At 40.3% G+C, this 24976-nt stretch overlaps 1 protein-coding gene across 1 annotated transcript in view; it reads right to left on the reverse strand.

The window, feature by feature from the left end:
* The window catches only part of EGLN1 (egl-9 family hypoxia inducible factor 1), a 77535-nt gene extending 52817 nt beyond the window's left edge, over positions 1-24718 (reverse strand). Inside the window, 3 exon segments of the mRNA XM_021000417.2 lie at positions 23106-23483; positions 23485-23706; positions 23708-24718. Coding sequence (XP_020856076.1) covers positions 23106-23483; positions 23485-23706; positions 23708-24085 — 978 coding nt within the window. The 5' untranslated portion in view covers positions 24086-24718.
* Between the last annotated feature and the right edge of the window lie 258 nt (positions 24719-24976).

A 24976-nucleotide genomic window follows, 5' to 3' on the forward strand; every position in this document is an offset into this window, starting at 1 on the left:
TCTGTCTATGTATATTCCCTCCAACTACCCTAATACTGAGAAAGGTCTCATGAGTTACAAATATCATCTTTCCATGTAGGAATGTAAACAGTTCAATAAGTCCCTTAGGATTTCTCTTTCCTGTTTACCTTTTCATGCTTCTCTTGAGTCTCCTATTTGAAAGTCAATTTTTCTATTTAGCTCTGGCTTCTCAAGAATGCATTAAATTCCTCTATATCATTGAATGTCAATTTTTCCCCCCTCATTGATTATATTCAGTTTTGCTGAGTAGGTGATTCTTAGTTGTAAGCCTATCTCCTTTGTCCTCCTGAATATCATATGCCAGGCCCTCTAGTCCCTAAATGTAGAAGCTGCCAACTCTTGTGTTATCCTGGTTGTGTTTGCACAATACTTGAGGTGTTTCTTTTTGGTTGCTTGCAATATTTTCTCCTTGACCTGGGAACTCTGGAATTTGGCTATAATATTCCTGGGAGGTTTTCTTTTGGGATCTCTTTCAGGAGGTGATCGGTGGATTCTTTAAATTTCTATTTTACCCTCTGTTTCTAGAATATCAGGGCAGTTTTCCTTGATAATTTCTTGAAAGATGATGTCTAGGCTCTTTTTTTGATCCTGGCTTTCAAGTAGTCCAGTAATTTTAAATTATGTCTCCAGATCTATTTTCCAAGTCAGTTGTTTTTCCAATGATATATTTCACATCGTCTTCTATTTTTTTATTCTTTTGGTTTTGTTTTATAATTTCTTGATTTCTTAGAGAGTCATTAACTTCCATTTGCTCTATTCTAATTTTTAAGGAATTATTTTCTTCAGTGAGCTTTTGGACCTTCTTTTCCATTTGGCCAATTCTGCTTTTTAAGGCATTATTCTCTTTATTGACTTTTTTGGACCTCTTTTGCCATTTGGTCTAGTCTATTTTTTTCTTTTTTTTGGTGAGGCAATTGAGGTTAAGTGACTTGCCCAGAGCCACACAGCTAGTAAGTATTCTGTGTCTCAGGCTGCATTTGAACTCAGGTCCTCCTGACTCCAGGGCCAGTGCTGTATACACCGTGCCACCCAGCTGCCCTCATCTAGTCTATTTTTTTAAGGTGTTATTTTCTTCAGTATTTTTTTGTCTCCTTTACCAAGCTACTGACTCATTTTTCATGATTTTCTTCCATCACTCTCATTTCTCTTCCCAATTTTTCCTCTACTTCTCTTATTTGATTTTCAAAATCCTTTTTGAGCTCTTCCATGGCCTGAGAACAATTCATATTTTTCTTGGAGGCTTTGGATGTAGGAACTTTTGACTTCGTTGTCTTCTTCTGAGCATGTGTTTTGATCTTCCTTGTAACCAAAGTAAGTTTCTAAAGTCAGGATTTTTTCTCCCATTGTTTTCACATTTTCCTAGTCTATTACTTAACTTTCAACTATTTGTTAAAGTAAGACTCTGCTTCCAGTGTGGAGGGCACACTGTCCCAAGCTTCAAGGGTTTTATGCAGCTATTTTCAGAGATATTTCTAGGAAGCTATAAGTTCCAGTTCTCTCAAGATATTATGATCTAAGGAGAGGTGTATACTACTCTCCTGGCCTGTGCTCTGGTCTGTGAGAGACCATTACCACTCTTTTCTGCTCCAGAACTGTGAGAAGGGTCTCCTCTCCACTGCTGCCACAAGCTCTGCTATGCCAGTGTTCCTCCTCACCCTAGAACTGCCACCCAGGACTGCAACTCAGATCCAAGTATGGGCAAAGCAACAGAGTCCTGCCTCAGTGCCAGAACAGAGATCCCTGTAATCTCCTTCTGATCAGTTGTTTAATCCCCTTATCGTCTGTGGGATGAGATCTCCCAGAAGTACCTGCTGCTGCTACCACCACCCCCCCCCCCCGGGGCTGTGCTGGGGCTGACCTGCACTCTTCTCTGACCCAGATCCAACAGACCTTTTCTACTGACCTTCTAAGTTGTCTTCAACGTTTGTGGGTTGAGAAGTCTGGAAACCACCACAGCTACTAGTGATTCAGTCCCCTGAGGCCTGCTCCGGGGCCCACTGAGGCCCAGTCTGTGCCAACACGGCCCATATTGGACTGTGCTCCTCTCCCAGCCCAGTGCAACAGACCATTCCTGTCGACCATCCAGACTGTCTTGGGCTGGAAATTTGTTTCGCTCTGTCTTTTTGTGAGTTCTGCTGCTCTAGAATTTACTTAGTCATTTTTACAGGTATTTAGAGAGGTTTGGGGGAAAGCTCAAGTGAATCCCTGCTTTCACTCTGCCATCTTGGCCACAGTTTGTGTTTAATAAATGTTTGTTGACTGATGGCTACAGAAGAGGTAGGAAAAGGAATTAATAATCAAATATGAGACAGAAAAAAAATTTTTCTAATGATTATATAATATGAAAAAGCTTTTACAGAAACAAATCAATGCAGTTATCTTAAGAACAGAAACTGTCAAATGAGAAAAACATTTCTATCAAATATCTGATAAGAGTTTACTATTTAAGATATGTAGGTAATTGAAATAATTATACAAAATTTTGTAAAGTCAATTACCCCAAAGGGCAAGTGGTCAAAAGCCATGAACAGTTTTAAAAAAAGAACTGCCAACTATTTAATAGTACAATTCCAGACTACTTTCCTTGGCTTCACTTTTCTCTCTTTCCAGTCCTGACCCTACAGTTAATCAGCAAAACATTCTCAATCTCAACTGTCTTCTTAAATCCTTTGCTCCCCTGTCAAATCAAGCTAATGTTTTGCCAAACCCCAACCCTGGATTATGCTCACCAATGCTTGGATCTTACTCATTGTTGCTGAAGATGTTGGAGGAAGTAGCACAATAGTGTTGATTGTTCCATAAATTCATTATCCAATTTCAAATTCATCATCCAACCCCAAATCTCAACTGAGCCCTTGTTACAACAAGCTAATACTGTTACTCATCTCTAACGATTTTTTTTATCCCATTCTTCACAGCATCTGCTCCAAGCCTCTTCTTTCCCTAAACATTCCATACCACTTGCTTCTGACAGAAGCTGACCTCATACCTGACTGAGAAAAATGAGACCTTGAATTCCCTCTTTTCCCCTATTCAACATCTCAAACCCCTTGAAATCAATCTCCATTTCCTTCTTTACTCCAGTCTCTGATGAAGAGGTGGGCTTCCTCTCTAACATGTCCAATCATGTACCTTTGATTGTCCCTATCAGCTCTGCAAGCAACATGTCCTTGTAATTGTCTTCTCTCTAGTCTTCACACTTCCTATGCTGTTGGCTCTTTTCCTGCTGCCTAGGCACATGCTTAATCTCCCCAATCCTTAAAAAAGCTTTACTTGACCAAAACCATTTTCTCAGGCTACTATACTCTATACTTCTTCTCTTTCACAGCTAAATTCCTGTTTAAAAAAAAAAAAGCTTTCTGCAGTCAGTGCCTCTAGCTCCTTTCCCTCTAACTTCTCAAGCCCTTGATATGTTGTTTCTGACCTCGTTCACTCAACTGAAACTTTCTCCAAAGCTACCAATTACCATATTTCATAGCATAATGGTCAAACCCTGTTTTTCCCTCCAGTCCAGAAATTGGTTCATGACCTTTTGTCACATAATCATAGCATGGTATAATTCTGTTCAGCACGCCACTTAAAAGGTTAACAGAGCAGCGATGTATTCACCAGTGGCATATAGGTATGCATTTATCTCTTGCAATAAGCTCGAGCCTAAAATTCTCAGTGCATGGGAATTGTCAATATTCAATTTTAATGTATATTCATAAGTATTCCATGCATCCTAATCTTGCACTGAAGACTGTAGTAATAAATGATTTTTAAGTAATACCAGCACAATTTTTTAAAGCTTCACATAATGGTCACATCCCACCTTTTCTTAAACAAAAAGTTGGCATAACATCTACAACGATTATGTGGTGAAATGCAACACTTCTTAATTGTCAAATCCAATGGCCTTTTCTTTATCGTTAGCCTTCCTAACCTTCACACTGTTTGCTACCCTCCTCTCTTCTTGAATATTCTTTTTTTCTAAGTTTTTGTGATTAGCTATTAAGAACACATCTCAAAACAGAACTAACATTCTCTCCCTCAAATCTCCCCTAACACTTACTTTCATTATTTCTGTCAAGGGTACATCTATCCTTCCAGTAGCCCAGATCTGCAACCTAAAAGTCCCTGACTCTTCACTCACTGTCCCTGACTCCATATATGTCATTAGCTGCTTGTATTGTCGATTCTACCCTTACAGTGACTATCATCTTCATCCCTTTCTCTTCATTCACACATCAACCACTCAGGTTCAAGTCCCATTACCACAATTCTCTCTCCTCTCTAATCCATCCTCCACACAATTTCCAAACTAAGCATCCTAAAGCAAAGATAGGGCTGACCAGGGCATACATGATCCAAAAGCTCCGGTGTCTCTATTCCTTCTAGGATAAAATAACCTTTCTGGTTTAAAGTCTTTCATAGTCTGGGTCCATCCTACCTTCCTAGAGTCACTGCCTATTACTTCTCTTCAGGTACTTCATGTTCCAGCCAAACTGGCCTACTTGCTGTTCCCTGTACATGACATTCTACCTCCTGTCTGCCTTCTCAGGCTGTCCTCCAGAGCGCATACTGCATCTTCACATCCGCCTCTTAAAATCCCTCAAAGGCCACCTCCTAAATGAAGGCTTTTCTGATTCCCCAGTTACTGGTAACCTCCCAGATTATTTTGTATTGTACTCTGTGTATATTTCCTATTTATTTGTATCAATCAATAAACATTTATTAAAGCTCCTGCTATATGCTAGGCACAGTGCTAATCACTTAAGATACAAAAAGAGGCAAAAAACAGTCCTTACCCTTAAGGAGCTCACAATCTAATGCAGGAGAAAAGATCAGAACAAATATATCGACACACATTTGTTATATACAAGAAAAAAAGTAATTAATAGAGGAGAAAGCACTAGAATTAAGAGGAGTTAGGTAAATCTTCCTATAGAACATGAGATTTTAGATGGATTAACTTAAAGGAAGCCAAAGGGGTCAGTAAGCAGAGTTGAGGGAGAGCATTCCAGGCATGGAGGATAGCCACAGAAAATGTTCAGAGCAGAGAGATGAAGTAGAATAGCCAGCAGGCCAATGTCACAGGATTAAAGAATACATGTCAGGGACTAAGGTGTAAGGAGAACTAAAAGGTATTCTCTCACCTCCAAAAGAATGTAGTTCCCTTCAGGGCAAAGACGGCTTCATTTTTGTTGTCATAAACCCAGCACCTGGCACACAGTAGGCACATAATAAATGCTTGATTAACTGTAATAACCAAGCTTGGTTCTTAATAATGGTGAATCATAAAACATAGGACAATAGATGTGGAACGTGTTATATACTGTCAGAGTGCAAGGTCATATCATTTGCTAATTTTGCTTAACGTTTTCTTTGTTACAAGGAATCCTTCAATGGGGGTGGGGCAGGAAGGTTTAAGGGGAAATAATCATGCTATGAAAAGAAAAGCAACAATGAGAATCTTTCTACAGGGTGTGTTTTTAATTAGTTTTATCAGTGATCTAATTGTAGACCATCTCATTTTCTGAGAATTGAACAAATGTGTGACAAAGGGGTTGGTTTTAAGGTGTTTAAAGCCAAAAGACAAGAAAGGTCATGAAGTACTGGGCCTCAATCTTTTCAGTAAAGTAGATGTTTATCTCCTAAATGAGATAGGAGCTCAAGGCTCAAAATAACTTGAGGAAAAGGTTTGGAAAAACCACTATAGGGGTATATGAGAGGCAAAGAGGAATATTCACTGAGGTTTCTCCAAGGAAAATGGGTCTTTGAATCCCTTTTTATAAAACTGACACATTTTCCTTAGAGAAACTTCAGTGAGTTTTCATCTTTTGCAAATTCTGTTACCTCACTGAATATGTAAGTAAAAAGTATACAATATAAAAGGCTTTTCTTAATATAGTACAGTGAATATAAGTATATGCAAGGGAACTGGAGAAATCTCAAAACTGTCCTGAAAGCCATAATAGAAAGGCTGGGTCCATATAACTAGGCTTCATTGTAGGTTTAAATGAATAGATCTTTGATTTTCCAGGAGAGACTAATACTGTATTTCAAAATATCAACTAAACTACTCCTCTCAATATGCAAATCTACATTTCCAGCCTTGTTTTCTCTACTGCTGATTATATCCACTTGTGTCCCATCACCACAAATCCAACACAATTAAAACCAAACTCAATACCCAGCTTCAAAATAAATTGCCTAGACTTTATTTCTACAAATGATAATAGTATATTGATAACAACTCACATAGCACTTTACAGTATGAAAAGGTTTTTTCCTCACAAAAATCCTGCGAAACAGATTGAACAGCCTGGGTCATGTGTTCAACAAGATAAAGAACTAGACATTTTCTCCAGTGCCCACTCTCAAAACAACCCCAAAAGAATAATTACACACCAGAGGTTAAGAAATTACTACTCTCTCTATAAGGAAAGAAGACAAACAAGGTGAACTAACAGTGACAAATGCTACTGGAATTTAAAAGAAGCATCCAGTTGAGGGCCACTACAGTCTATTCAAAAGTTAGTTGGGGCATGTACTAAGGTCAGTGAAAAGTGCATTCCTCAAAGCAGGAGGAAATTGTGATAGCTTTGAAGTCCAACCCTGAAGGTAAAGGTACCAATCCTGACACCCACTTCCAAAAACAAACTCAAGGTCTCTGTCAAGTGCCATATTTACTGTATATCTTCTGGTGCAAGAGGAAGTATGGAAAGAGGACTGGATGGAAGCACCCTCATATCCTTCCCATGGCCTCTAGCCCAAGACCTGGAGTTTTGGCATTCTCCTGCCCAACTTGCTCATGCAGCCTGGGAACAGGTCAAGCAATGGCCCAAGGCTGTGGAGAGCATCATTATTTATTGTAGTATTTATATATTTCTTAACCATTTAACATAAAATTATACTACCATTTCCATTAGGTTCCTATCTTTATTTTTAATGTGTTACTATCAAAGTTTTTGAGCCTTCTGCCCCAACCCTATTTTCCCCATAAGTGGTGCTTTTTATTGAGTGATTTTGCACAGAGCTTTGTTTTTTTGCAAATATACATATCAAATGATACCAGAAATGACTGTATAAAGGAAAAAAGTCTAAAATCATCAAAAATCTCAGGAAGAAGAAAACTCAATTAAAAATCTAGAGCACAAAGCAGATAAATCAACAGGGCAGAAATTAAAATCAGAAAGCAAGATGACTTCTAAAAGAACACAACTATCTCTAACTGAACATTGCAAGGCAAAGGAAACTAAACCAAAACCTCATCAAACACAGGACCCTGTGCACTCCCCCAAAATACAATGGACTGGCAAGATAATGTTCCTGAATGGTTAGAGACAAATCAGAGACCCTGAGAGATTGAAGGTGAGAACAAGTGGCAGAATTTATGTCCTGTGTGGCAGAAATAATTAGCAGAATAGATGAATATCCTGTGGTGAGTCTCTTCAAAGAAGTATAAGATAGATTAGAACAACAAACTAGAAATATACTGAAGTGAAGGAAAATCTGGATAAAGAAAAGCAAAAGAGCAATAGTAACATTAAAGAATACACAATTTCTTATATAAGCAAAACACAATATCTAAAAGACAGGACAGCTTCCCAGAAGAACAAGACAAGTCAAAATAAGTCAGGTAGGTATTATGTGCATTTTGCAGAAGAGAGAAATGAGGAACTAAGAGGTTAAATAACTTGTCTACGATTTCAGAACTAATTTCTGAAGCAAGATTCTAACCCATATTTCCTAATTTCAAGTCCAGCACTCTATCCATTACACCTTGATGGCATTTAGATAGAAAACCTTGAAGCCATCCTTAACTTGCAATCAAAAAATCTCTAAATTTGAAGTAATCCTAGAGATAATCTACTCTAACCACCCACTCAATGAATGAATGCAGTTTACAAAATCCCAGACAAGAGGTCAGTGAACCCCTGAATGCTTGCCACAGCTATCTCATAGAACCCTTCCATTTTTGCAAAGTTATAATCATTAAGAAGTTCTTCTTTAGAATGGACTAAACCGGGGCGGAGCCAAAATGGCAGAGTAAAAGCAGTGACTTGCTTTAGCTCTCCCCTAAACCCCTCCAAATACTCATAAAAAATGGCTCTAAACAAATTCTGAAGCAGCAGAACCCACAAAAGGACAGAGTGAAACAAATTTCCAGCCCAAGACAACCTGGATGATTGATCAGAAAGGTGTATCACACCGGGTTGGGAGCTCAGCTCAGCGTGGGCGCTCAGGCTGCAGCAAACCTGCAGCAGGTCTCAGAGGACTGAATCTCGGGCAGCTGTGGAGGTTTCCAGACTCCTCAATCCACCAATGCCAAAGACAACTTAGAAGGTCAGTGGGAAAAGTCTCTTTCTGTCGGTGCTGAGAAATGAAGGCGGGGTTTCAGCTCCATTTCCCAAGAGCATGTGGGGGGGGGAGCTTCCTGAGCTTCCAGCCCACAGACTAAGGGGGAATTCAGCGGCTGATCAGAGAGGAACTGCAGGGATCTCTTTGCCAGTGCTGAGGCAGGAATCTCTTGCTTTGCCTGTGTTTGCATCTGGGTCACAGTTCTGGGCAGCGGTGCTGGGGAGAGGATGAACGCTGGCATGGTGGAGCTTGGAGTGGCTGTGGAGAGGAACCTCTCCTCACAGTTACGGGACAGAAAGGAATACTTGTGGTCACAGGCCAGGAAAGAAGTAAACACCTCACCTCTTATCATACCACCTTGGAAGAACTGAAAATTTACAGGTCCCTACAAGTATCTCTGAAAACAGCTGTACAAACCCCTGAAGCTTGGGACAATACATTCTCCACATTGGAAGCAGACTCTTACCTTAACAAAGAGTTTAAAACTCAAGTAATTGGCTGGGATCATGAGCAATCAGCGCAAAAAGAGTCAGACTATAAAATCTTACTTTGGAGAAAAAGAAGATCAAAATATACAACCAGAAGAAGACAACAAAGTCAAAGCTCCTACATCCAAAGCCTCCAAGAAAAATATGAATCAGTCCCAGGACTTGGAAGAGCTCAAAAGGGATTTTGAGAAGCAAGTAAGGGAAGGAGGGAAAAAATGAGAGTGATGCAAGAAATCATGAAAAACAAGTCAACAGCTTGCTAAAGGAGACCCAAAAAAAACTGAAGAAAAAACACCTTAAAAAATAGCCTAACCCAAATGGCAAAAGAGGTCCAAAAAGCCAATGAGGAGAAAATGCCCTAAAAAGAAAAATTGGCCAAATGGAAAAGGAAGTCCAAAAGATTACTGAAGAAAGTACTTCCTTAAAAATTAGAATAGAGCAATTGGAAGATAGTGACTTTATGAGAAATCACAACACGGTAGAACAAATCCAAAAGAATGAAAAATTAGAAAACAATGTGAAATATCTCATTGGAAAAACAACTGACCTGGAAAATAGATCCAGGAGAGAGAATTTAAAAATTATTGGACTATCTGAAAGCCATGATCAAAAAAAGAGCCTAGACATCATCTTTCAAGAAATTATCAAGGAAAACTGCCCTGATATATTAGAACCAGACGGCAAAATAGAAATTGAAAGAATCCACAGATCTCCTGAAAGAGATCCCCAAAGGAAAACTCCTAGGAATATTGTAGCCAAATTCCAGAGTTCCCAGGTCAAGGAGAAAATATTACAAGCTGCCAGAAGGAAACAATTCAAGTACTGTGGAAACACAATCAGGATAACACAAGATTTAGCAGCTTCTACATTAAAGGACCGCAGGGCATGGAATATAATATTCTGAAGGGCAAAGGAGATAGGATTACAACCAAGAATCACCTACCCAGCAAAACTGAGTATAATCCTTCAGGGGAAAAAATGGTCATTCAGTGAAATAGAGGACTTTCAAGCATTCTGATGAAAAGACCAGAGCTGAATAGAAAATTTGACTTTCAAATACAGGACTCAAGTGGAACATGAAGAGGTAAACAGGAAAGAGAAATCATAAGAGACTTATTAAGATTGAACTGTTTACATTCCTGCATGGAAAGATGATATTTATAACTCATGAGACCTTTGTCAGTATTAGGGTAGTTGGAGGAAAAAAATTATATGTATGTATATGTAGATAGATAGATAGAGGGCACAGGGTGAGTTGAAGATTAAGGGTCATATCTGGAGAATAAAATTAAGGGAGAGAGAGGATTATACTCGAGAAGAAGAAAGGGAGAGGTAGAATGGGGTAAATTATCTCACAAAAAAAAAACAAAAGAAAATCTCTTACAGTGGAGGGGAAACGGGGGAAGGTGAGAGGGAATGAGTGAATCTTATTCTCATAGGATTTGGCTTAAGGAGGGAATAACATACACATTCAATTGGGTGTGGAAATCTGTCTTACCCTACAGGAAAATAGGGGAGAAGGGGACAAGAGAGCAGGGGGATGATAGAGAGGAGGGCACATTGGGAAAGGGGTAATCAGAAGTAAATACTTCTGAGGAGGGACAGGGTCAAAAGAAAGAACAGAATAAATGGGAGGGCAGGATAAGATTAAGGGAAATAGAGTTAGTTTTTCACAACATGTCTACTATGGAAGTGTTTTGCACAACTGCACGTGTACAACCTATATTGAGTTGCTTGCCTTTTCAATGAGGGTGGGTGGGGAGGGAGGAAGAGAGAAAATTTGAAACCTAAAGTTTTAAAAACATATGTTTAAAAAAATGTTTTCATATGCTACTGGGAAATAAGAAATACAGGAAATGGGGTACAGAAGTCTATCCTGCCCTACAGGAAAATAGAAGGGGAAGGGGATAAGAGAAGGGGAGAGAGATAGAAGAGAGGATAGACTAGGGGAAAGGATATTCAGAATGCATGCCATCTTGGGGTGGTGGGAGGGGGGAGATGGAGTGAAAATATGGAATTCAAAAACTTATGGGAGTGAATGTTGAAAACTAAAAATAAATTTATATTAAAAAAAAAAAGAATGGACTAAACCTAACTCCTTGTAGCTTTTACCTCCTGTTTTCTGGAACCCACCATATGAGCTTAAATCTCTTCAATAGTTGGCAAACTGAATGTCCCAGATATTCAAATTCACCATGTCCAAAACTCAACTCATTATCTGCACCCTCAAACTAAATGCAGCTACTTTTGTCCCTCTTAAATCTTCTCTTTCAGTTCCTTCATTCTTCTATGGCATCTTGGGAGGTAGTACATGTAAACCTATAAGTACTGTATACACATCAGCCATTATGATGATGATGACAGCATGCTTCTAAAGTCTTGGTCACCCTCTGCTGAGTGTGATCTAATTTGTCAATGTCCTTCTTAACATGTCCACTCCAGATCTTAAATTTTCAAGTGCAACCAAGCTTGGACCCAAAGAAAAAATATGCAATTACCTACCCCCTTTCCTTTGCAAATCAATCAAAAACATTTATTCTACTATGTGCTATGCAATGGGAATATAATTATAAAGAATTAAACTACACTTACTTTCACAGAGCATACAGTCTAATGTAGACCAAAAATCAAGTACACATATAATATATTCTGTATAAACATAGCACAAATAAATAAAAACGCATACAAGTTGTTAAATACAAGGCAGTTTGGGAGGGATGGTACTAGCAGTTGAGGAAATCAAGAAAGGGTCCTAGATGTATTCCAAAGAAGAGAGAGACTTTGAGGCAGCAGAAAGGAGGTAGTCCAGGCATGGAGACAGTCAGTACAAAGGCAAGGAGACAGAAGATGGACTGTTGAGTGTGAGGAAGAGAGAAAGCCAGTTTGTCTGGATTACAGAGATCAAGAGTATGGTTCAGTGAAGCCAGAAAGATAGGCTGAGGCCAGGTTATTAAGGATTTTAAAACAGAGTAGTTTGTATTCTATCCTATGGCAAAATAGGAAGCCACTGGAGTTGACTGAATAGTCATATGGTCAGATCTATGCTTAAGGAAAATTATTTTTCACAGTATTGTATAGGACAGACTAGAGCGGGAAGATATTAGATGCAAGAAGACAAATTAGGAGGCTGCTACAGTAATTTAGGAGAAATGATGAGGATCTGCACTATGGTGGTGGTTAGTCATGTGAGTGGAGTAAAGCAATCAGATAAAGAGATGAGATATAAAAGGAGATATAGCAAGCTCTGGAACTGATTGAATGTGTGGGGTGAGAAAGAGTGAAGAGCAGAGGATAATGCCAAGGTTACAAAGCTGGGAGAGTAGAAGGATAGTAGTGTGAAATAAACAGGAAGTTCAGAAAAGGGAAGAGTTTGGGGGTGCAGATAATGAATTCAGTTTTGGACATGGTAAATTTGAATATCTGGGTCATTCAGTTTGCCAAATATTGAAGCAGGATTGAAGCTCAGGAGAAACTGGGAATGGATAGCTAGATCTGAAAATCATTTGAATAAAGATGATAATTAAATACACGGGAGGTTAGATTATAAGAAAGAACATAAATGGAAAATAAAAGAGGGCTGGGTCAGAACCTTAAAGACCACTTCCGACTAGGCCTGATGTGGATTATCCAGCAAAGGTGACTGAGGAGGTTTAGTTAGATGGGCAGGAAGTGAGCCAGGAAAGATTAGGATCAAGAAAATCCAGAAAACAGAACCTCCAGGAAGAGAGGATGGTCAACAGTGTAAAATACAACAGATAAGGATGAAATGGATGATGACGAAGGAAAAAAAATCATCATTCAGCAATTAAGAGATCATTAACATTGGAAAGAACAGTTTCAAGTCAGTGATGAGCCTGGAAATCATACTGCAAAGGGATGATAAATGAAAGGAGAGAAAGATGAGTAGAAACAGCAAATATAGACAAGTATGACTGAAAAGGGGAGAAGAAATAATAGGATGATAGCTTAAAGGAACTGTAGGATGTAGGTTTTTTTAAGGATGAGGGAACTTGAACATGTTTGAAGGCATTATGGAAATAACCAGGAGAAAAGGAAAGGTTGCAAATTCAAGAAAGAAGAAATGACTGATCATGCAATCTTCTGGAGAAGACAAGAAGGGCTAGGATGAAGTATATATGTAAGAAGACTGACCTTGGTAGGTAGAAAGGCCACCACTGCCATAAACTGGGAACAAGAAGGAAAGAATAGGAGATGATGGCTAGAAATGAAGGGAATAGGAGAAGAGATAGCTCTGGCTAAATGGCCTCAATTTTCTTAGTAATGAGCTTTCAAGGTCCACAGCTGAGAAAGTGGAGGGGGAGGGAAGTGAGATGAGAGGGAGGCTGGATTGTAGAGAGCTTAAGGAAGGAATCAAATATTTAAAACAGCTCCCGTGCAGAGTGAATGAGATAAGACAACAATTAGGTTAGAAAAAAAAGGACTGTCGAATTTTAGTAAGGGCCTAGTTCATACTAGATAACAAAGATGGGGGACAATGAATGTGACACAGTGCAGATGTCAAAGTTTTTCAGTATGTTGGTTACTTTCACTCAACTATGTAGGTTTTTTTCCCCCCAGTGATTACACAAAGAGAGAGAGAGAGAGAGAGACAGAGAGACAGAGAGACAGAGAGAGACAGAGAGACAGAGAGAGAGAGAAAGTGTGTGTGTTATGATATCCCTCTTATTTTACAAATAGAGAACCTGAGGTAAAATGGATAGCCCAGCTTCACCTGCTACTGCCTGAAGCTAAACTTAAACCTGAGTATAGGTCTTTTAATTCACAAAAAGCTGTGTTTTTTCAAATGCTAGAAATCATACTTCTTCCCCTCAGACTTCACACAGCACTTGGCTTGAATTTCTCTTAAGTACTTGGTATATGGCATTATAATTAACTTGTGCATATCTCATATCCCCATTCAGTAACCCATGAAGATCACTCCCCCAATTTGCACTCAAGATTTTGACATCCCTAGAACGTGGCTAATTATCACTCTCAAAGGTAACTCTGAGGCCTGTGTTTTTCATATAGTTTCTCACAAGCCCTCTCTAGTATGCTTCCTATTAATCATCATCAAGTAGACTTAATTAGCTTTTCAGCAATGGTATTTATTTATTAAGACAGTATAGTAAAAAAGAGTTAGTACAAAACATTCCCCCAAAATCTCTGAGGTATACTTCCCCACAAATACACACAAGTCCACATGAAAAGTGAGCTCAAACATAGAGTACAAAGGAAGTGAGGCACACATGTAGGATACACCTATAGCAAAAGGGTAACTCACATCTACTTGCACTTTATGGGCTGGAAGTCCTTTCTTGAGTTCAAAGCTGGAATTCTTTCCTGGTGCAAAGGATCATGATCCTTGAAGTTGACTCCCTCCTTGGGGAACTGCCTTTCCACACATGTATTGTCCTCATCTGTTTGTCACTCTGCTCCCAGTTGGATATGTTGTCTCCTATTGGTCCAATCTCTGATCCCAGCTGGATCCACTTTCTGACAGTCTCTCTGATAACATGGTCAATGGGACGGAGGGAAGAGGGAAAGAGAGAGAAAGGAAGATACAGAGAGCAAGAGAGAAACTCTCTTCTTCCCCCGAAGAGTAATTCCTTCCCAAAGGCTTGGGTCCAAAAGTAGAACTGGAATCTTCAACTCCAGAACCTGGATAAGCTCTTTGTTAGTGGGAATTGTTTCATTCCTGAAATCTGGATACCCAGTACCTGGCACATAAATATTTGTTTAATAAATGCTGGTTGACTGACTGGACTATTCACCACTTGAATGACTACTGAAATTCCTCTAGACATTTAAAATCCCATAGAGGCATGGTTAGCCAAGCAGCCATTCCATTTTTGACCCAGACATTCTCACCTCAGAGAGATCACAGGGATAGATCATCTTGTTTATATATTTAAAACTTTACTTTGCCCTTATGTTAATTATATTAATTGGGTGGGGGGGGGTGGTGGGAGGGGTGGAGAATGTAGAATCTACTCTACTCCTTTACACTCATTTGACTCTAAGTTGCCTGAAGACAGAAATTTGTTCTTATCCAAACTTACCTCCCAACAAAGTGTTTTGCACACAGTAAGTAATTAATATATATCCATTAATATATATCCATATGTACTGCCATCAACAAACATAAGAAAAGTGATGTCTTTTATAAACATATATAATAGTTACCAGATTAAATTATTCTTTTTTTCTCCACAATTTCTGCACAACTGATATTTTATGAGTTTGTTTCCTCTTCCCCCTTTAAGCAAATGGAAAGGAAGATATATTCAATTAACCAGTGGTTGAGGAAGAATTCCAGTATCCAAATTTTGCTAGCAATCAGGAAGCTTCTTTATTGACTAAAAGTGTGATTGTGATCATAAGAAAATCAATGTCAATCAAAAGTGTTTGGCTAGGCTAATTCCCCAAACTGAAGAAGTTAGGAGAGTTCCAGTAAAGAATACATTCTCAAGTAAGCCAAAACAAGGAACAACACAATGGAGCATGAGTTCCAAGCCTAGAAAAATCATCAGATTAAAACTTAGGTCTGGAAAATTTCAGCTCAAGAATTACTAAGCAAGTTCAGGTACTACCTTGGCCTGTACTGGGTAATTTTATGTGTCTTTTTGATCACCAGCCACTCTATCCTTGATATTTTGTATATACCACTCTTTAACCTTTACAACCCCCAAAAACAAAGAAGAAAGAATAGTATTTAAAAATATCAAGAATAAGAGTTACAACTAAACAATCAAAAGTTCACATGACCCAAAGGTAGGGAAACGTAAAAGATATCATCAAGAAAATTTATTTAAACTTTGTAGTTCTATAGCCAAAATGTCAGAACACATGACCCAAATTAAATAATTTTAGAAAGATTCCCCCACTACCCTTTCTTCAAAGGTAAGGGAATGAGGAAGAAATTTTAGTATTATTAATGAACAGTTTGGTCTGTCAAAAGATCATCAAGGTGACCCAAATAGATGCCTAACAAAACAGTAATTCTGACAAAGGGAAAATTTGCCCATAAATAATATTTACATCACCAGCTTAACCAAACAGTATTCCATAAGTAATTATTTCCAGCCTGACATACAGGCTTCATAGCCAATGAATTTGCTTTCTGACTCTAGTAAAATGAACTTTCTGAGTAAGCTTTAGGGACATAAAGTTAATAAAAGGTCAAATAAAATACATGGAAGCACAAGAGTTGCCTCATAGCCAACCTATGAGAATCTAAGGAAGGGCAAATCAGCGCAGGTAGAAAATAGAACAGGTCAAAGTTTCTGTGCCAATAATCGAAATAGAAAATAAGTCATGGGGTTAAGAAAACAAGAAAAAAATTCAAGTTATAAATTGATTTGTATGTAACCAAAATAAACTTAGAGCCATGAAATATTAACTATATATATTAAAAAGAATTTACTGAGCTTCAAAATTAAACGAGAAAATGTTGTCTGATCTTATTTAAATTGTTTGTAACTTAGAATCATGGAACTGAGATTTTTCCAAAGTTATTTAATATTATGTTTCAAATGTTTTGACACAGCATTTATAAGAACACAACGTTTAAATAAATGATAGCTTTGACTCATAAGCTCTTTTGGAAACCACACAAACATCACCAAGTTATTGACATTAGGTTTAGTTTTGAGAGTGAAGGGTTTGGGGGGGGAGGACAGACGGTTAAAATCTTTAAGTTTAAACACACAACAGTGAATCCTGTTCATCTTTAAAGACAAAGATGTTTAAGACTTTCATTAACCCAGGGAACAGAAATAGCACTAATGTTCTCACCATCCCATACCAACACACCTCAAATCAACAGCAATATTAATAAGGACTTATACTTTGGTCTGTCAAAAGATCATCAAGAAGGTACTCCCAATAAATGCTTAAACATGAGAGTCATTTTGACAAAGGCAAAACTTGCCCATAAATAATATTTAGATCAACAGCTCAGCCAAACAGCATTCTAGTAGTTAATTACTTCCAGCATTAATAACCATATCAAAATTAGACTTCATGCCTTTCATAGTCTTTGAATTTCCCCACTAATCTTTTGAGCCAAACTACTCAAAGACACCTCAGGCCTCTGCTCTCTAAAGCAATAACCAGAATAAAAAAACTTGCTTCTATAATCTTTAGTGAATAACTAGTTCCAGATAGAATTTTTTCCAGACAGCAGAGGATGCTCCCCACTCCAGATGTTCCCATGTTTCTCTTAAAAAAAATGGACTGAAATCTTCATAAATAGAATTGCACTTATTACCGACTTCTTAACAGCATAAAGAGAACATTATTTAAGCTTCCTTCAGTGCCGAGACTCATAATAAACATAAATTACTGTAACACTATTTTACCACCTTTTCATTTCCTCTACTAATTCTTGTTATCTAATACCACATTAGGATAAATGATACTTTATTTATTTCTGACTTCTCTTTTGTCTCTAATTTTAAGGTAATTTAAATTCTATGCCTGCATACAATCTCATGGATTACATTCAGTCCTTCAATCCTAGACTCTTATTTCTAACTGTCCTATATTTTTAAAGTTCCCATTTGGGAACATTTTATATCAGTTTAACTTTCTAAGAGATTGTTTCCCATGAAATCACCAAAACAAAAATAGTTTCAGAGAAAACTATACTGTTAGTGGAAAAATAAATGGATTAGGAGTCAAGTGACCTGGGTTCAAATCCCATATCATCCATTTTCTAGCTTTATGATTTTGAGGAAGCCACAACCTCTCTCGGTCTCAATTTTCTCATTTGTAAAATGTAGATATCACCTATACCTACCACACAGAGTTGTTCACATGATTAAAAGAGATTTAGCTATAAGGGTAGTACACGATGGGAAGGAGGAAGCATGGCTACCACTGATGAAAAAGTGTAAAAATTCATGCACAATTCAAAAGGTGAAAGGTGACTCCATATTGGACAAAAATATCACAGCTCTAGGAGGAAAAAGTAACTAGATCAGTAAGATTAGCCAACCTATGAGAGCACATAATATTTTCCCTTAGCTTTGGCTGGGATCATTGTTAAAAGTGAAAAGGAGAGAAAATTGGGCAGGAGGGGAGCTGGGAGAAGCATAACAAAAAAAATAAGAAATGAAGAAAAAGAAAGACAAGAAATATTGTAGGTATATCCATTTTTTTCCTCTGTAAGGATTATGGAGGAAAGGAAGGACAATGCAAGCTTCTCTCAAAAGAAGTTACCTGCCACTCGTGTTGACAAACACTTGTAACCCCTGCTACAGGGGAGGCTGAGCTTGGGAAGATTGCTTGGACTCAGTTCTGGGCTGCAGCGGGACTGAACCTATCAGGTGTCAACATTATGTCTGCACCAATACAGTGAGCCCTTGAGAGCAAAGAGGGGCTATGAAGCTGCCCAACGTAAGGCAAATCAGCACAGGCAGGAAGCAGAAAAGGTGAAAGCTTCTGTGCCAATAAGCAAGAGGATCAGCCCATGAATAGCTTCCATACTTGCAACCTGGGCAAGATAGAGAGATCCAATCTCAAAAAACAGGGGTGGGGTGCATGTAACCTCTATGTAAAAGGACATGTAAACTGTCCAAGACCCAAAATGAAAGGAAAAATGAAATTGATGTGATAACATCTGTCCAAAGGAAAGCCACCTGCAGCTATAAGAAAAGGGGGAAAGCAGTAAAAGGAAGCTCTTCAGAAGAAATGGGGAAAAATAAAGATGGACTCAAGGTAAGGGTAGGGGAATATGGTAAAGGAAAACTAAGGAAACAGCCAACAATGTCGGTAGGCCATGCAGCAAGACCACACAATTCAACAATGAGAGCCTACTCTGTGCAAGGGCAGGCACGGGGGATAAAATGACAAATAGTTCCTACCCTGGAGGAGTTTACATTCAACTAGAAGACCAACATGTATACAGTTAAGTAAATGTAAGATCATTTGATAAGAGCAAGAATAATAACTTCAGGGAGACCATCATTCTAGTTGAGGAAAGGAGAAAGAGTGGTCTTGTTTCAAAAGAAATGGCCCCATCTGAGGTTCAGAGAAGTAAGAACATCTTGGGAAATTAAGAAAAGAAAGTACCAAAGGAGGCCAATACATCTTTTAAAAAAAAAAAGGTCTACAATAAGCAAATAAGATGGAAAAGAAACCTAGAATCTGGCACAAGTGGAAAATGACAAAAGAATAGATTGAGGAGGTGAAGGAACAGAGGGAATTCAAAGAGAGCCATAAAAAAAATTAAGAGAAATCCTATAGACTATGAAAAATAAATCAAGGTGAGGACATGTATTACTAACAATATAACAAGATAAGTAGTTAGAAATGTAGCCTACATAAGGAGTTCTGAGAAAAGAAAATGGGGAAAAGAAACAGAGAAAGAATACAAATTTAAGTTTGGTGTGTTTATGGAAAACAGACAAAAGTCTGTAGAAATTGTTTCTGTTTTGGCTGTAGATTAAAGAATTGTAAATATATTACATGTAAATAGCTTTCAAATAAAAATCCGTAGACAGAAACTGAAAATATATGTGAATATTCTGTAGGAAAGTACCTTACAACTATACATTTGAAAGGTTTCAAAATTGAACATAGTCCCTTTCTTAAAATTGTTCTTTGAGCAGTCAATATTAAGTATAACTTTCTGACTAGCAATGTTCTTAGCTCCTTTTGCCATAGGGAAGTTTGATCGTAAACTCTGATACAGCTATTAAACAAGCTCCTTTAATTTGTACATATGAAGAGCCAACAGTACAGAAACACTGCCAGAAGTTGTAAAGGTTAGGAGGAAAAAGATGTTTTTTAATATCACGGATGCCTGCTACATACAACCACAATTCCTTCCACTAAGGAGATTTCTAATCAATTTTAGAACTACATATGAATACATATGCTACTCCCTGATAAGAGAGAGTTACCTAACTAACTGGAAAATGGATGATTAATCTGTGTTTGCTGCTTTATCTTACCATATTTTGCTCCTTTTCTTCAAAGGTATTTCAACTACTTTCATTTGCCCCCAAGATTAGATTTATGGAAAAATGCTAGCAAATAAAAAATGATATGTATCTTATACATGTTATTGAATGAATAAATTCTAATTCACTTTTTTTCCCAAATGGAGAAGTGATCGTGGGTGACTCATTAAATTTTTAAATCTCTCAAAGAGAAGTAAATAATCCTCAAAAACATTTATGGCACTTTCTTTTGCCCTCCTTTCCTCTCCTCTCCCTCAATCCTCAATACCATTTTAGATTTCCACATTTTTCTATAACCTGAACAACCTCTCCCCACAAAGCAACAAAGAGTTGTTCTTGGAATCCATGAAGATCTTAAAGCTTAGGAAAAGAGGAATGGCAGAGGAGAAAAGCATGGAAGTTGTCAAAGAATAGAAAATCGAGGAAAACACCATGAGAAGGGCTCAAAGGAAATGAAACAGGAAGAGTAAAATGGGAAGAGATTGAACCTGGTGATATACCACAGTAGTTTCTCTTTTCTCCCATATTCTATTATAATCCTTTCCCTCTTTAAAATTAATTATATATATGTAGGTATACACATACATATATGCATATATGTATAAAAACCAGCAATCATTCTAAAATAGTGATACTGAAGAAGTCAATGTCCATTTCATTGTATAAAAAAAGTAACCATTTACCTCAGTTTTTGTAATTATTACTCAACCTACATTTCCTACAAGCAACTACTACATGCTGGATTTTCCAGGATAGTCAAAATTTTTAGAAAACACACACTTTAACAAAGGACAAAAGGAAGAGCCTTTGTCAGATGATGTATTCTAATTTTTTGGTTTAGAGTATATGATGATTTTAGCTATGCCCCAATCCTAGAGTACTACAGACTTTGCAGTCTACAATATTCAAATTAAAATTATTTTAAAAAGTATATTACCACTAGCAATTACAGCCCTTTTTACAATCATTCACTATATCCAAGCTTTCCTGTTCATCTCGTGATGACAGCAAAACTAGCTTGTTATTACAAAAACGAAGCATCTTTTGGAAGTGCTGCCTAAAGTAAACATTTCATAATTTAAAAAAAAAGATATAAATACTCTGAGACCATAAAGTATATTTCTTTAGGTATAGGATCAGTCATCAGTAGAACAACTAGTATGAATTGGCTTTTTGTTTGCTGATATTTTTTTTTCTCCAGGAGAACTGCTAGGTTGAGCTAAATGATTAACAGTTTCTCACCTGGTTCCCTTGCAAGACATTTTGGTCAGGGTTAAGGATGTAGTGGCCTTGAAACAAAGCTGTTCTCTAAAAGACACTATTGTTTTACCAGGGAATCAGACCTTCCACTCTCATCTTGTTAGCACTAAATAAACCTTTAGATTTTTCCATCACACAATTTTTTTAAAAAATTCAAATTCAAATATTTTTTAAAATTCCATCAAAAAGAATTAATGATGATTGAATTCTGTAATTACATTTTCCTAGTACTTCAATGACAAACAAAAATTCAAATCTGCAAAACTTAAAACTTCACCTTCATGCTAGCTCCATTAACTACAGCTAAGTGATTTTAAAGCCACTGTAGACACTGTTTCTTCTGCTAAACGGATTCCAAAGGAAGCAGGTGGCCATTTCCTCACAACGACCTCCCCTAGGGAATCAAGAGCTCAGAAAAGCTTTGGAGGCTGCAGCCGCTTCCCCTGGCAAGTCAGTAAGAACAGAAAGATATATGAGACCATCCTTTCCTTTCCTTCAATACTGCCTAACCTAGAAAGCTCAACCATTGAGCAGAGAGCGAGGCAGATTTTGGATTTTATCTCATTCACAAAATCAACGTTACACCTTAGATTCACTCTAACAGTCTACATCCAAGTGCCCTTTAATCATCTTACTATATTATCACTCAGCAAACTATTTCAATAACCCAGTTATGTCAACTCCATTGCACAATTTTATTGTATAAATTTTATCCAAAAATAAATCTTATGAGATTACTGAATTGATCTTTCTCTATTAAGTTTACTATAAAATCTGTTAGGCAAGACCACCTGAATTTCAGATGTCTGAATTCAATAACGAAGCTGTTATAGTTCTTTTAAATTCCAGAAATTCCCTACCTAAGGAAGTAAAGTAGCTTTGGAGGAGGGGGATACTGGGGAGAAGAGGTAATCTAGCACTGCTCAGTTATAACACAATGCTCAATACAATATATTGTGAATGGCAAAATAAAGACAGTATTAAAAGTCTTTTTTAAAAACTGTAGGAAAAGTTAGCTATAAACAACTTAGGTTTAATACACTCACACTGCTTATACTTTTCTGAAAACAGCCCCAGAAAAACAAATTAGTAAGCACATACTTGTCTTATCTTTCACTTTCTTGACAATAGTGCAGGGCTCAGAGAAGCAGTCAGGGAGTGTTTTCTGCGTATAACAACAGGGGAGAAAAACTGCAAGAGTATATTATAGAAAGAAAGATACAAAGATCAATGTTTACTATACTTATTAAGAGGCAAAAGACTAGAGATATGGGAATATTGAGACAAAAGAAACAACAGGAAAAGAAAAACACAAAGGAACCCATTCAAATGTAATCAAATGGTAAAGGAATCCCTGATAAAAAGTTTTGCTCAAAATATTACCTGTTTTATTGAGGCTTTAAAAGCAAGATACAGGAGAAGAGGGGAAGGGAAGAGTCTTTAGGGCCACTAGAAGAAACTAATTTTGGTTAACTGTCTACTTAAGTGATTTTTTTCCTCATTTTTGTAGTCAATTGACACGTTTTGCCAAAAGTACAAGGCAATTATCTTTGTAAAGCATAATCTGATGAGTCATCATTCAAATTTAAGAGCTTATGCAAACACCCGGGGCAGACGCAAAACCAGCACTTTCTCTGGATAGTTACTAATACCTCCCACGGGGTACTCTAAACAGACACTAAGGGAATTTGTTTCGAGACAGAGCGTGCAAGCTTAGAAAGGGGCAAATACAGAAAGCTAAGAAAAGGGGTCAGGTACCTGAGGGCCTTTAAAAGGAGGGAGGCAGCTGCAAGAAGATGCAGCGCCTTAGTCTAGTAGAAAGAGGTGCTGTGGTGAACGACAGCAGGTGAAAAAGGAGACATCCCCACCTGGGAGCGGTGTCTAACAAACACTTCCATTTTCCTCACTGCGGCGTCAAGTAGCATTAAAGAAAGCTATCTCGTGCGGGCCCGTAACGCAGAAGGGGAGGGGGAAGGGGAGCCCAGCGGGGGTCCCGAGAATACCACCACAACGTACTTACTTTCGTCCTGCCGTTGATTTTGTAGTTGCCCAGCTTGCCATTACAGTGGCGGATCAGGTCGTCCATGCTGCTCATGAGCCGCCCGATGGTCTCGCAGCCCGGCTCCTTGCCTTCGATCCAGGTGATCTTGTCGCCCCGGATGTCCTTGGAGGAGTCGCTCTTCTGGCTGACCAGCTGCCCGTCGGTGAACTTGCCCGTGTCGTGCAGGGCCCGCACCTCGTCGCCGATCTGCTGGCCGGTCTCCTTGCCCAGGAAGTCGTCCACCACGCAGATGCCGTGCTTGTTCATGCACGGCACGATATACTCCAGCGCCAGCTTCAGCGCCGGCAGGGGCTTCGTCTGCCCATTGGGCCTCAGCATCAGCCCCAAGCCCGGGGGGGCTCAGCTGAGGGCACGCCGAGCCGCCCGGGCACAGCGGCGACCGGCCCAGCGTCTCATCCCTTCCGGACTCCGCCTCCGCAGAGCCCGCCGCCGGCCCCTGATTGTTGACGGCTGCGGGAGGAGGAGGCGGCGCCGCCGCGGAAACCACGGCAGCTTTGGCCGAGGAGGCTGCTCCCTCCTGGGCGGCCGCGGGAACTGGAGGCGGAGGCGGCGGCACCGCCCCCCGAGCCCACGGCCGCGGCGGCCTCCGGGGAGGTCGTGTCCCGGCGCGGCGGCTGCTGCTGCGGCGGCGCTTTCCTGGCTTCTTTGAGCCCGGCCCGGCCGGCCTTGGGCGGCGTCGCGGGGTGCAGGGTAGCCCCGGGGGGCTGGGGCTGGGGGCGGCCTCCTCCGCCCGGCCCGTGCTCGGCGGCTCCCCCGCCGCCGTGGCAGACGAGCTTGTGCTTCTTCCAGTCCTGGCGCTGGTGCTCCTTGCTGCAGTAGAAGGAGCTGCGGCAGCGGCTGCAGCGCAGCAGGTTCTCCATCTTCCCGCACAACTCGCAGTACTGCCGGTCCCGCTCGCTTGGGCTCAGCCCGCCGGCCCCGCCGCTGTCATTGGCCATGGCGGCGGCGGCCCCAGCAGAGCTCGAGGGAGTAACGGGAGGGTGGACACACGCTGGGGGAGAAGAGGGGGGGACGGCAAGACGAGGCGGCTGCTACTGCGCCATGCACTGCCGCAGCAGCCCGCCGGGCCCTCGCCTCCGCTGCGCCCCAGCCCCTGCGCAGCGCCGGCCGCCCGGCTCCCGGCAGCCGGCAGCCGCCTCACGGCCTGATCCCCGCCACCGCGGGCTGCGGAGGGTTACCTTCGCTCGCTCGCTCGCTAGCTCTCTCCTCCTTGCGGTGGGGGGGTGGGGTGGAGTAGGGTAGGGAGGGGGCCGGCGAGGACCCAGGCGAGGGTCGCGCGACCTACGCTGTAGCGGCCGCCCTCGCCTCTGCGGCCCTGCCAACCCAGCCCGGCCCGACTGGCGGAGGGGAGAAGAGGGAGGGCGGGCGCCACTCGCTCTGCGCGCTCTGCACGTACACCACGGCCCCGCCGCGACCCGGGCGGGCGAAAGGGAGGGGAGGAGAAAAGAGGGAAGGAGGGAGGGAGGGAGGAGATCACTCACACACGAGCGCAGCGAGGCGGCGGCTCCCGCTGCTCTGGCTACTGCTGCTGCGGCGGCGGCTGCTGTCGCTCCAGCCTCCTCCCCCTCCGCCAGCCGGGCGGGCGGGGCTGGACCGTGGGCTGCTGGATGGCCGTCCTCTCACCACTCCCCCCACCCCCAGTATTCCACTCAGCCCGGGGCGGAGCCTCGAGATACACTCGAGCTCCAGCCCGCTCACCCCGTGGGGGGGTGGGGGGAGAATATTAAGCATAGGAGATAACAGAAAAGCATGGACACACTTCCCATTCCACCCCTCCCAAACACAGGCCACCATCACCACCAGTGCTTGCCCTACCCCGCACGCCCCAT

The sequence above is a fragment of the Phascolarctos cinereus genome, unplaced genomic scaffold, assembly GCF_003287225.1.
Source record: "Phascolarctos cinereus isolate Bilbo 61053 unplaced genomic scaffold, phaCin_HiC Scaffold_5;HRSCAF=322, whole genome shotgun sequence".
NCBI classification, from domain to species: domain Eukaryota; kingdom Metazoa; phylum Chordata; class Mammalia; order Diprotodontia; family Phascolarctidae; genus Phascolarctos; species Phascolarctos cinereus.